Source organism: Peromyscus maniculatus, chromosome 20 (genome assembly GCF_049852395.1).
Source record: "Peromyscus maniculatus bairdii isolate BWxNUB_F1_BW_parent chromosome 20, HU_Pman_BW_mat_3.1, whole genome shotgun sequence".
Lineage (NCBI taxonomy): Eukaryota > Metazoa > Chordata > Mammalia > Rodentia > Cricetidae > Peromyscus > Peromyscus maniculatus.
Window position 1 is genome coordinate 67,307,790 of NC_134871.1, and position 12,485 is coordinate 67,320,274.

General features: G+C 43.4%; 1 protein-coding gene across 3 annotated transcripts in view; it reads right to left on the reverse strand.

The window, feature by feature from the left end:
- Positions 1–577: 577 nt before the first annotated feature.
- The window catches only part of Rpap3 (RNA polymerase II associated protein 3), a 31,947-nt gene continuing 20,039 nt past the window's right edge, over positions 578–12,485 (reverse strand). For all 3 annotated transcript variants that reach the window (XM_076556685.1, XM_076556684.1, XM_042264646.2), the window contains exons 11-17: positions 11,609–11,679; positions 11,398–11,499; positions 8,731–8,957; positions 7,167–7,353; positions 5,937–6,034; positions 5,465–5,565; positions 578–1,244 (exon numbers count right to left, since the gene is read on the reverse strand). In XM_076556685.1, the coding sequence (XP_076412800.1) occupies positions 1,159–1,244; positions 5,465–5,565; positions 5,937–6,034; positions 7,167–7,353; positions 8,731–8,957; positions 11,398–11,499; positions 11,609–11,679 (872 nt within the window). In that variant the 3' untranslated portion in view covers positions 578–1,158. The remainder of the gene's footprint in view (positions 1,245–5,464; positions 5,566–5,936; positions 6,035–7,166; positions 7,354–8,730; positions 8,958–11,397; positions 11,500–11,608; positions 11,680–12,485) is intronic.

A 12,485-nucleotide genomic window follows, 5' to 3' on the forward strand; every position in this document is an offset into this window, starting at 1 on the left:
ACTACCAAAAACGTTTTGTTTGTTTTCAAGGAGCATCAATACTAGCTGAAGTAGCTGGAGCTGCCCACTGTGTGCAGGGGAGGACCAGCTGAACTGTCTTCCCTGGACTAGTGTCTCGTGTCTGCCGGGCTGTCTTCACTCTGGGGAGCCCCCTGTGTCCTGGGTTACACTCGGCTCTGTAGTGTGGGGGCTGAGCAGGCTCTCCTTCCTCCCTCCCTCAGACTCACCAATTCCTCACTCCTGAGCAGCTGACCATCCAGCTGGGGGGCCCCCAAGTGTCAGCAGTGTGTGACCACTAAGATCAGTCAACACTTGAACCCCAGAACCTCACACACAGAAGAGGTTTTGCAAATAGGCAAGGGTTACAAAATGTAAAGGCTTGCTCCAGGCCTCACCACCAATACCCATCTATGCAGCAGAACCGGATTCCACAGCCATCTGGACTGTAACTGCCAAGTCTAGTACGTGGTAAGCATCACCAACAGGACCCCTCCAAGGAGCTGAGGACCCTGTCTCGGCCCCTTCGTTGATAAACATTTTTTTGCTTGGGTGTAGAGGGAGGAAGGGAAGGAGACAATTCTGGTTTCTATTCAATACCCTCTCCACAGAAATCACTTTATTCAAGTGGTAATGAAGCAGCTTTGTGTGTGGTTACAAAAATTCATGAAAATATAAAAACATTACAATTATGAGACACTGACTGAGGAATGTAATGAAATATAACATTTAAAATTATTTATAAAATAAAATATTGATCCTTACAAATATATCTCATTACTTACATTTTTTATTTTCATAAAAACTTACTTTATTTGAAGCATTTCTCGCTAGTACACTTTACATGAATTAACACCATTGAAACAAAAGTCCTCTCAGGTACAATTTCATTTTCTTTCTTTTTTTTTGGGGGGCGGGGGGGCGTTGAGACAGGGTTTCTCTGTGTAGCTTTGCGCCTTTCCTGGAACTCGCTTTGGAGGCTGGCCTTGAACTCACAGAGATTCGCCTGCCTCTGCCTCCCAAGTGCTGGGATTAAAGGCGTGCGCCACCACTGCCTGGCCAATTTCATTTTCTTAAAAAGTCAAACAAAACACTTGATTTCAGTGAGAAAAACAATGTACACATCAAAGACAAAGACAAAGACCACCTCAGCCACCGTGATCAGCCACCATATCTTTTCTTGAGTTCTTCAACAGAATCCTCCTTCAATTCTGATTTTTCCAAGTGATTGAATAATACATTTGTGACTGAAAAAGAAAACAGATTGTATATCATTCTCATTTTAAAAAAACCATGCAAAACATAAATTCAAGAGATTAATTTGACCTCTCAAATAAAAGCAATAATGAACATTTTTCATAAATTCTAGTTTGTGTAATTTAAAAAGCTAGCATGTATCTTGCTGCCACACACATTTCCCTGACACCCTAGGTGACATCAGTCTAAGCCGCCCACACTCAACACTTGGCTAACACTGTGACAGACAGCTCATGCTTCTCAGCACTAGATGGACCAAACTGTCCCGACAGTGGCAACAGAGCAGGTCCCTGGAGCTAACGTTTCTTAATGCTGTCACAGCAGAACGGCTCCACACGCTCCTGCCTCACTCAGCAGACGGGGCCCTGCTGGAGGGTGACTTGAAGAGGCAGCTCCCGTCTCAGAGTCCGCCCTGGACTTAGGTTACTGGAGGGAAAGACACTCGTGTGCTGTGCACCAGCACTGAGGCCGGGGGAAGACGGCAGAATTCCTGCTCTCGTGGAGCTTTCCTTCTGTCTGAGAAAAGGAAATAAATGCATATACGTAAAAGTGCCATAACCATGTATTAGAAAGAAAACCAAAGCAGGGAGAGAAGACAGGGAAGGGGACGAATGTGGGAGGCAGGAAATAACTCTAACCAGAGTCGACGGCAATAAAGTGACAGCTGAGTGAAGCCATGAAGACGCGAGAGGAGGTGGTCAAGACTGGAGACACAAGGCCCTGAGGGAAAGAGTTCGGCAAACAGGCTCAGCAGGTGAAAGTACCTGCTGCCACGCAAGCCAGATGACCTGAGTTCAATCCCCAGCACCCACATCAAGATGGAAAAGCTGTCTTCTGACCTACACATGAATGTAAACCTGCGCACACTGGTGATGACTTTTAAAATGCAAAGCTAGTGTCGTGATTTTTAAAAATGTCAGAAAATGAAGTCAGAATAGTAATAACAGCAATACTGATTAGGAATTTGAGAGAAATGGTTTTGATGAGCTAACGCAGAGGGTTAGGGATGTGTTTCAGCTGGCAGAGTGCCTCCCATTCATGAAGCCCTGGGTTCAACACCCAGAACAGTGAGCCAACTCCAACACTCCCAGATAGTGACAGGAGGATCAGAAGTTCAAGGTCATCCTTGGCTACAAATAAAGGCTAGCCTGAGATGCACGAAAACCTGTCTCAAAACAAAGGAAAAATAACAATAAAAACCTAAGCCAACGATGCATGATCTGTGACTCCATGATTCATGCTCTTTAGTGAATTTACATCACTATTTACTAGGCTCCATGAAGCTGTAAGGCCAGCTGGTCTCGACATACTTTCTTTTCACATAAATCCAGAATGACTGTCTCTACCTAGGTAAATTCTGAATATCCCCAGGTTTTTCTGTTTCCTATTCAGGGAAAAAAAAAAAAAAAAGAAAGGATAAAACAGAGTCTGAGGAGATAAAGAACTTGCCAGAGATGCCTGAGGACCATATCCCCGGACTCTGCAGAATGCTGGATACTGTAGTGAACACAAGACGGCAGAGGCGGCAGAGGCAGGAGAATTGCTGAGTTCAAAGGCTGGTGGCCTATTGTATGCAGTAGCAAACAAGAGACCTTGCCTCGATCAAGATGGAAGACAAGGGCCGACACCAGAGGCTGCCCTCAGACAACTGGCGTTCATACAAATATCAACACACACAGTAAACACACTCTTACACTAACATGAAAATATTTTCAAATTATTTAAAATTCTTTTCAAAAGATAAAAGAGAAACTTTTGAGTTAGATTCCTTTTTTTAAAGATTCACTTTATGTGTATGAGTGTTTTGCCTGCATGTACATATGTGCACCATGCATGCCTGGTCAGAAGAGGGCAGCATAGACTATTAACTGGAGTGCAGATAATTATGCGCTGCCATGTGGGTGCTGGGAACTGCACCCAAGTCCTCAAGGGCACCAAGTGCTCTTAACCACTGAGCCATCTCTCCAGCCCTAATTACTTCCGAATCCCTGCCTGTATACTTCCCGATGTAAGAGACTCTTTCTCTTGCTGCTCTTAACGAAAAGGGTTTCCCTGTTGTAGTCTAGGCTGGCCTCAAACTCAAAATCTTACCTCATCCTCCAGAGGGCAGAGACCACAGTGCATGTACCACCACATGTGGTGGTACTGTGTTCCTCGAAATATTGTGCACACTACTAAACTTAACTGGGGTCAGAGAACAGGACAGCCACAATATTAAACATAGAGGTTAGGCAGTGGTAGCACATGCCTTTAATCCTAGCATTCCAGAGGCAGAAATCACTCTGGATCTCTGTGAGCTCAAGGCCACATTGGAAACAGCCAGGCACGGTGACACATGACACTTTAATCCCAAGAAGTGAGCCTTTAATCCCAGGGAGTGATGGCAGAAAACAGAAAGATATATAAGGCGTGAAAACCAGAAATTGGAAGCATTTGGCTAGTTAAGTTTTTGGCTGGTTAAGCTTTTAGGCTTTTGAGCACCAGTTCAGCTGAGATTCATTCTGGATGAGGACTCACAGGCTTCCAGTCTGAGGAAACAGGATCAGCTGAGGAACTGGCAAAGTGAGGTAGCTGTGGCTTGTTCTGTTTCTCTGATCTTCCAGCATTCACCCCAATACCTGCTCCAGGTTTGTTTTTATTAATAAGACCTGTTAAGATTCATGCTACAACCACATCCAGCTGAGTGTGCCTAGCATGCTGACTGAGAACCTTTGTGTATCACGACTAGAAACAAGGACCCAAGAGGAGCTCCCGAATGCTTAGTGCAGGGAACATATGAAATGGCACATTGAAGATTGTGCTGACTTTTTCCAGACAGGGTTTCTCTGTATGGCCCTGGCTGTCCTGGAACTCGCTCTGTAGACCAGGCTGACCTCTAACTCACAGAGATCCACCTGCCTCTGCCTCCCGAGTGCTGAGATTAAAGGCGAGCACCACCACTTCCAGCTTTTGCTAATTTTTAAAACTAAAAAAGTTAGCATTCTTAGCTATGCATGGCAGTATATGCCTGTAATCTTAGCACTCAGCACTCATGAGGGCTGCTTCAAGTTGGAAGTCAGCCTAATCTACTTGGTAAATTCTAGGCCAGCCAGAGCTACACAGTAAGACCATGTCTCAAAAAAACAAAAACAAGGCCAGCAGAGATGACTCACAGGTTAAAAGGACTTCCTGCTCTTGCAGAGGACATAGGTTCGATTTCCAATGCCTACAAGGTAGCTCAAAACTGCCTATAACTCTAGCTCTGGCCTCCCCAACACCAGGCATACATATGGTGTGTGTGTGTATATATATATATATATATATATATAAATTTTAAAAACTTTTTTAAAAGAAATCTTGGTGGTACCCGCCTTTAATCCCAGCACTCAGGAGGCATACAGAGGCAGGTGGATCTCTGTGAGTTCGAGGACAGCCTGGTCTACAGAGCTAGTTCCAGGTCAACCAGGGCTACACAGAAAAACCCTGTCTTAAAAAAAAAACAAAAAAAAATTCTTTTAATTGAATGATTTACCTTTTGCCTAAAAATAGACCCCCAAACTCTGAATAACTGAAATTTTTACAGAGTTTGATTGTTGTGCCTCACTGTGGTATAATAAGGGCTAGAATTCAGGGTCATCATCTGCCACTCTTGACCCAACCTAGAACCCAGCTGCACTGCACTGGTAATGCTCTGGATGCTATGGGGTGACTGTCTAAACCTCCAGCACATGCTGATCCCTCGACTGGAGGCTTCTGTTCCCTACTTTGTCTAACCACCTTCTGCACTTAGAACTCAGCTGAAATCACTCAAGGAAGGAGAGACACACCCAGTACCCAGTTCTGTGGCCGGAGCCTCTGCGTGCTCCACAATGGTGGCATTCAATCTCTACATTCCAATGACTACATTCCAAGAAGGGCCCACACCACACTGGACAGCCTGGGCTCAAAGCTCCAGTATGGTTTCCTGACTCTAACCTTGGTAAACACCTTTAAGCTCCCCACACGTTGGCTGCCTTCTCTTAGAGAATGGTAATAGTATCTACACTTGAAAATACTGCCAACAACCACAATACAATTTCAACTCCATGTAATCCAAATGCACATCAATGAACTTAATTATAAGTAATTTAGAGTTGATGGTGGGTATCTTGCACGTAGTAAACAGTCAGTAATAACAAATCAGCAGAGGAGGATGAGGAGGGGCAGGAAAGCTTGCTTTCTCAGAACTTACTCTTCCTCTCAGGTCCGGACATGAACATCACTGCCATGTCAAATCTTTTCAGCTGAGAAAGTCTCTGTAAGATTTCAAAGATGAGAGACGGCTTTTCTTTTCTGAAATAGTCCAAACATAAACACAAATGATTAGTTATAGACAGCCATATTTTTTCTCATAACAACAAGTTCTTCACTTTCCCCCGACTGAAGACATTCCAGTACCATAAACAGGAGCACAGCATGGAGTGTTGCTGTCTCTCACACAGGGCACTTCATACACTACTCTCCTCTAAACAGAGGTCTTTCCCCATTTAGACGGTACCTACTTAATGGTTTGTTCTGGTCATCTCTTCATTTCAGTTAACAGTAAGTCTTACTAGGAACCTAATGCTGTTATGTACACAATATTAAGATCAAAGAGAATGAATTTTCCAAATCACTGGACATTATATTACAAAGTGAGAATACAACTAAAAAATTCAACTTACTCAATGTAAAAGTCATGCAAAATTTTAATGATTTGATTGAATACATCTGGATCTAGGTTTTTCTGAAACAACTTCGGATACAAAGATGGTTCGATTTTCTTGGAAAAATAAGAGAAAGTTGAATTATGACAACATTCATATTATATGTATTATATAATAACTGCTCAGGTAAAATATTATGAATAATTACTAAACACTAATATTTAATGAGAAATAGTGAGGTTTTATTTAGACACAACTCTGAAAGGATGGAAGTGATAGGGACATAAGATAGTCACAGCTCAAGCCGGGCAGTGGTGGCGCACGCCTTTAATCCCAGCACTCGGGAGGCAGAGCCAGGCGGATCTCTGTGAGTTCGAGGCCATCCTGGGCTACCAAGTGAGTTCCAGGAAAGGCGCAAAGCTACACAGAGAAACCCTGTCTCGAAAAACCAAAAAAAAAAAAAAAAAAAAAAAAAGATAGTCATAGCTCTTAGCTGGAGAGATACTCACAGTTAAGAGTGCTTCCTGCTCATGCAGAGGAACCAAGTTCAATTCCCAGCACCCCCATGGCATCTTACAGCTGCCTATGACTCCAGCTCCAGGGGTTCTGACACACTCTTATGTGTGTACACACACACACACACACACACACACACACACACACATAATTAAAAATTTATAATTTAAACAGAAAAATCCATGAAGAGAAGAGATGCACCCCCCCCCCATAAGAGCATTCCCAAACTACAATTTTAAGTAGACATAAAGGCAGACTTGATTGAGATATTACTTGAAGTAACTGTTCACTATAAAAGTATAAGGCAGTGTTATTACACTTAAAGACTACACTAATCTATGATTTTCTGAATTCATGTGATCTAACTTCTTTTCTTAAGGCAAACAAAAGCTCACTTTCAAGAAAATAAAGGCCCAGTACTGTAAGCAATGCCTGGCACACAGAAGACACTCAAGGATTTAGTCCCCACTCCCTTGGAAGATGAATATTAAAGCTTAGGCTATAAAATGTGAATCAGACTTGAAGTCACTGTAGGCCCTGGAATTTCGCACACAGTTCACGTCCCTGATTACAGCATGTCCAGGAGTCTGTCCAGGACGATGCACACCAGGCAAGGAAAAAGCATTTTCTGCAGTTTCATTACACAAAAGGCAAATGTAGCATTGCTATATTGACAACCAGAAGCAAGTCTCTGCCCTGCTCCCAGGAGCACCGCTGCCTCCCTCCCCTTACCTTTAAATACTGATACAACATATCTGGGAAACTTCTCAGCTGCCTGAAGTCGGACTCGAGCTGGAAGGAGTTGGCAGGAACTGGAGGCAGAACAGCCGTGGCAAACTGATCCGGTGTCTGCTCTACCTTCACAGAGATCTTCTCACTGAAAGACTGGCCCACGTCCTGCTTCAAATCGACCTGTGGTCTGGAGTATTTTAGAGCATTAGGCAACCAGTTAAAGAAGAAACAGCCAAAATCCAATAAAGGAAAGAGCAATGGGAAATTTCTAACTTCCGGCTACGTTAATATTGCTATCTGCATTCTGACAGTGTTCAATTCTTTCCGTGTGTGTGTGTGTGTGTGTGTGTGTGTGTGTGTGTGTCTGTCTGTCCGTCCTTGCAAACAAATCTTCACTTTCTGGCTATGAATGGCTGGCTGCAGTCACCTGCTGGGTGATAAGCTAGGCCACTCTTTGAGAGCATAATCTTTATCTAGTACAACTCAGCCTTTCAGAAGTCTGAATTAACACAGTTTCAAGATATTTTAAGGAGGAAGAAATACTTCACTGTAAAGCCACCTAGTCAGCATTTCTGAATAATCCATACACCACCTTAAATAAAACTACTACTAAAGTTCAACATGTAAAACAGACAAACTTTGTGTTTACTGAGTGGGGATGTAAGACCAACAGTAGCCCAAGCTGACCCGGTGGGTTTGTGTCTTCTCTACCGACATCAGTAAGTAAACGGTGTGAAGTTAATTTAAGTTAGAATACAGACAGGACCGATTCACTAAGGCATTTGCATACAGACATCATTACACTGTGTTCTAATTTACCCAGCTCCCACAACCACCCTATCCCTGCCTCTATAGCTGAGGCCCCTCCTCCCTGATATAGTCTCAGTTCTAAACTATATTAAAAGAGTATTCAATAGTCTTCAGTATTGATGGATGTAACAAATGGTAACATTTAAACTCTTCTTTTTTTGCTTTTTTGAGACAGGATCTTTCTGTGTAGCCTTGGCTGTCCTGGAACTTGTTCTATAGACCAGGATGCCCTCAAACTCAAAGATTAAATCTTCATTTTTTTATGATGCTGACTTGTATCAAATATTCATTCTCATATTCTCTCTCTCAATAGTAAAATAAATATATACTGAAGTTCTAGAGAAGAAAATAAGCAAAATCAATTTAATCAAGAATCAAGTCAGGCGGTGGTGGCACACACTTTTAATCCCAGTACTCATGAGGCAGAGGCAGGTGGATCTCTGTGAGTTCAAGGCCAGCCCGGTCTACAGAGTGAGTTCCAGGACAGCCAGAGCTACACAGACCCTATCTCAATAAAGTACACACACACACACAAAAAGAATCAAGATACTTTGTTCTCCTCTAAATCACCTGTAAATTCCCTCTGGTAAAGGAATGATTGTTCCCTAAGCAAAATCTTACAGTGCAGACGGAAAAGCAAACTGGAGCCTGTCACCGCTCACACAGCAGTGGTGAGCTCAGTGGTGAGCGCGAAGGAGAAGTCTTTCTGTAACCAATTACTGTATTAGAGACTGCCGCAAGAGGAGCTACTCACTGCAGGGCCAGAGTGTCACTGATCTCTTCTATTTTCAACACTTTGGCTCTTGGAGTATCGCCTGCGGGCGAGGCGGCCCCCTGGCCTGGGTTCTTCTTGCTCTCGGTGCCCATGGCCGCGGGCGCACCGGCTCCAGTGCTCCGCGGAGCAGCGGCACTGCTGTCTGCCGCATCAACGCCCTCTATCAACCTGCCCGTTTCTTCAATGAAAATCTTCTTGAGTGCTTTCTAAAACAATTAAGATCGATTCTTTAAATCAATGTATTAAAAGCGTTCCCATCCTAAGGTCACAAGTCTAAAAAGACCGCTGTGTTCTTACAGCTAATATTCCAGTTAAAAGTAAATCAACTTGCTGGCTAGACAGATTTAGGAACATAGTATGTCTGAGAATACAAACAATAAAAAGCTATTTGCCTACCCCGGGCACCTAATGGGAAGCAAGGGATGTACATTATAGCAGTTACAAGGTGAAAGCTCAGACTGCCAAGAGCAGGAATGGTAAAGTAGGAAAAAGGCTGCAGGGCAGACATGGGGAGGGAGGGAGGAGGAGGCGTGGAACAGACCGGTCGCCTGGGAGGGGTTTGAGGACAGCCAGCACAGGACCCTGTGTGTGCACCAGTTTCGACGCTACCAGGGACCGTCCCAAGGGTGTCTGTGGGTGGAGGGAAGCAGCCCAGGGGCACACAGGAGCAGCACGGCATAGGGAACCTTAAGTACACGTGCAAGTGCATGACAGCTGGATAGACCCAGGCAGGACACACATCTGCCAAACCACATTTAAAAGATTGGTAGGGTAATCCTAAACGGTCTTCCAGGTTAGTAACATTCACAACTGACCAAGGAAGAACCAGACAGGCCAAGCTGCTCCTGCGTCTGCTGCTGTACGGTGTTCTCCAGAGCAGCTGCCCAGGAGCTTCTGGACACTGTGTCCCCCCACTGTGGGGGACCACAGACGTGCACCCCCAGTCCAGCTGTGCACGTGGATTCCAGGCACTGAACCAAGTCAACAGGCCTGCCCAGCTACTGCTTTCCCTGCCTAGCCATCTCCCTGGCCCGACTGCCCGTCCTTGTTTGCACTAATCTTTTATTACATTTATCTCCTGGGAAGGTCGTGTGGAGGTCAGAAGACCAGACAAGTCAGTTCTCTCCTCCCACTCTGAATCCCAGAGAGCCAACGAGTGCCCTACCCACTGGGCCATCTTATTGGTGTTTTCTTTCTTTTTTTAACATTTGTTTTATTTTTTAATTTTTGCCTTTTTTAGTATTTACCATCTTGTACTATCAGTTACTCTGTAACGTGTGTCTCATTGGAAAGAGCAGTTATGTCTGTCCTTCCTTTCTCTAAACCTAACAGACAGCATTTTCTCTACTGCTTTCCAACCTCCAATATTCTTCCCCTCACTCTCTACCCCTCTTCCCTGCGTCCCCATTTCCCCTCATTCACTACTTAGATGCTGAGACCCTCAGCTCTGACACAAGAATGCCATGAACTACGCTTTCTCTGCCAACACCCTAGTGCTCCCTGACTCTCAGCAGTGAAAACCACGTATGTCAGCTTTCTCCTGAACGTAACTCCAAGCAAAGACAATCTATTAGGACAGACAAAAGCAAGTGGGGAAAACTAAAATCCACAGGACACATACATCCCAAATGACACCCAAACACCATAAAAGAAATACCAAAAACCCCGGCTGGAGAGATGGCTCAGAGGTTAAGAGCACTGGCTGCTCTTCCAGAGGTCCTGAGTTCAATTCCTAGCAACCACATGGTGGCTCACAACCATCTGTAATGAGATCTGGTGCCCTCTTCTGGCATACATGCAGACAGAACACTATGTATGTAATAAATTAATTAATTTAAAAAAAAAAAAAAAAAAAGAAATACCAAAAACCGTGAGAGCACTCCACTATGGCATACCCCCACCAAGATGATACTTCCTAGATAAAAAAAATCAAAGATGATGACACACCTGAAATGCCAGAGAAACTTGAGTTCTACCCCCAAAAAGGACCAATGACCATATAATGGACCCAAATAAACAGGCAAGGAAATCAATTCGGGACATGGACAAGAAATTACCAAAGTGAGAGAAATAATCAGTAAAGGGAAAACTCAGCAAGGATCCAAACGGAAATTCAGACATGGAAGAATCAATCGATTAAAAACACATCAGAGCCGGGCGGTGGTGGCGCACGCCTTTAATCCCAGCACTCGGGAGGCAGAGCCAGGCGGATCTCTGTGAGTTCGAGGCCAGCCTGGTCTACCAAGTGAGTTCCAGGAAAGGCGCAAAGCTACACAGAGAAACCCTGTCTCAAAAAAACCAAAAAAAAAAAAAAACACATCAGAAAGCATCATCAATGGTCAATACCAAACAAAATTTCAGAGATGGAGGACAAAGTTGAGCCAATAACAAAATATAAAACTGACTCAAATTCCTTTATATAAGAAAAAATACATAAAAATGTGTAAATGAAATGTAAAGTACTCTAGAAAGAATTCTCCCTAATTTTGTCAATGTGTTCTATGAAGCATTTGTTAAAAGAGTATTAAATAGGTACATCAAGAGTTTTCAATATCTTTTAAGTTTCCTAGTTCAAAGTTTGTTTCCAATGCTAATAACGTAACAATAACACTTAAGGACAGAGAGAAATGAGAGTGCTTTACTTACAGGTGACCCACGATGAGGCGGATTATCTACGGGTTTTATCACATTGTGTCTTTGTGTGGAGTCAAGAAAGACATCATCCCAATGTCCTTTCTCAATTAATTCCTTGAAAATAAATGTGTAATAGTTATCAAAATATCCTTAAGCTAATCATGTAACTAACAAATTTATGTATCAGATGGTATAACGATATTTTGGTGAAGAAATACGGTACCTTTTTAATTTTGGAAAGTTCGGTGATTGCCTGTGTATTTCCAGGTTCCAGAAGTAACACAGTTTCAAAGTCTAATGAGAAGTTTAAAACACAACAAAATAGTGAAATTACTTTTATGACATTCCAAACATGCTAGGTTAAACAGGCCAGACATAACAATATGGTTGTGAGTCCACCTATGTAGCATATCGAACATGATCAAATGTGGTCCAGTGTGGTGGCACATGCCTGTAATCCCAGCACTCGGGAGGCTTAAGAGTTCAAGTCCAATCTGGCTATACAGTAAGACCCTGTCTCAAAAAAGCAGTAATAATGGTGAAACGGGTTAACGACACAGAAAAAGAGTGACACCAGGGGCTAGCTAAGGGAAGAGTGAGGTGAACATTAGTATCTGACACACGAAGTTTGGAATGAAGCAGCCAGAAGGTTGCACAACACTGACAATGTACTTTTCCTGAAAATATACACCTCAAATGGTAAAAATACCAAATTTAGTGTTGTGTAATCTTACCACAACTTAATAAAACTAAAAGCAATGGGCTACAGCTAAAGCCTGGCTTGGAAAGCAATGCCAATTTAAATGTACATATCAGAAAAGAAAAAGCCTGAAAATTTATTCTGTAAATAGTGACATCATAAAGTTGGAAGAGCTGACTGGTGGTGGCATACATTCTTAACCCTAGCACTTGAGAAGCAGAGGCGGGCGGATCTCTGTGAGTTGGAGGGCAGCCTGATCTACAGAGTGAGTTCCAGGGCATCCAGCATGGTTAGACAAGGAAACCCTGTCTCCAACACTCCCAACCCACTCCCCGCAAAAAAACAGTTTCAAGAAACACTAGCACAGAGCCTGGATTTCACCCCCAGGACTCTGCCTTGG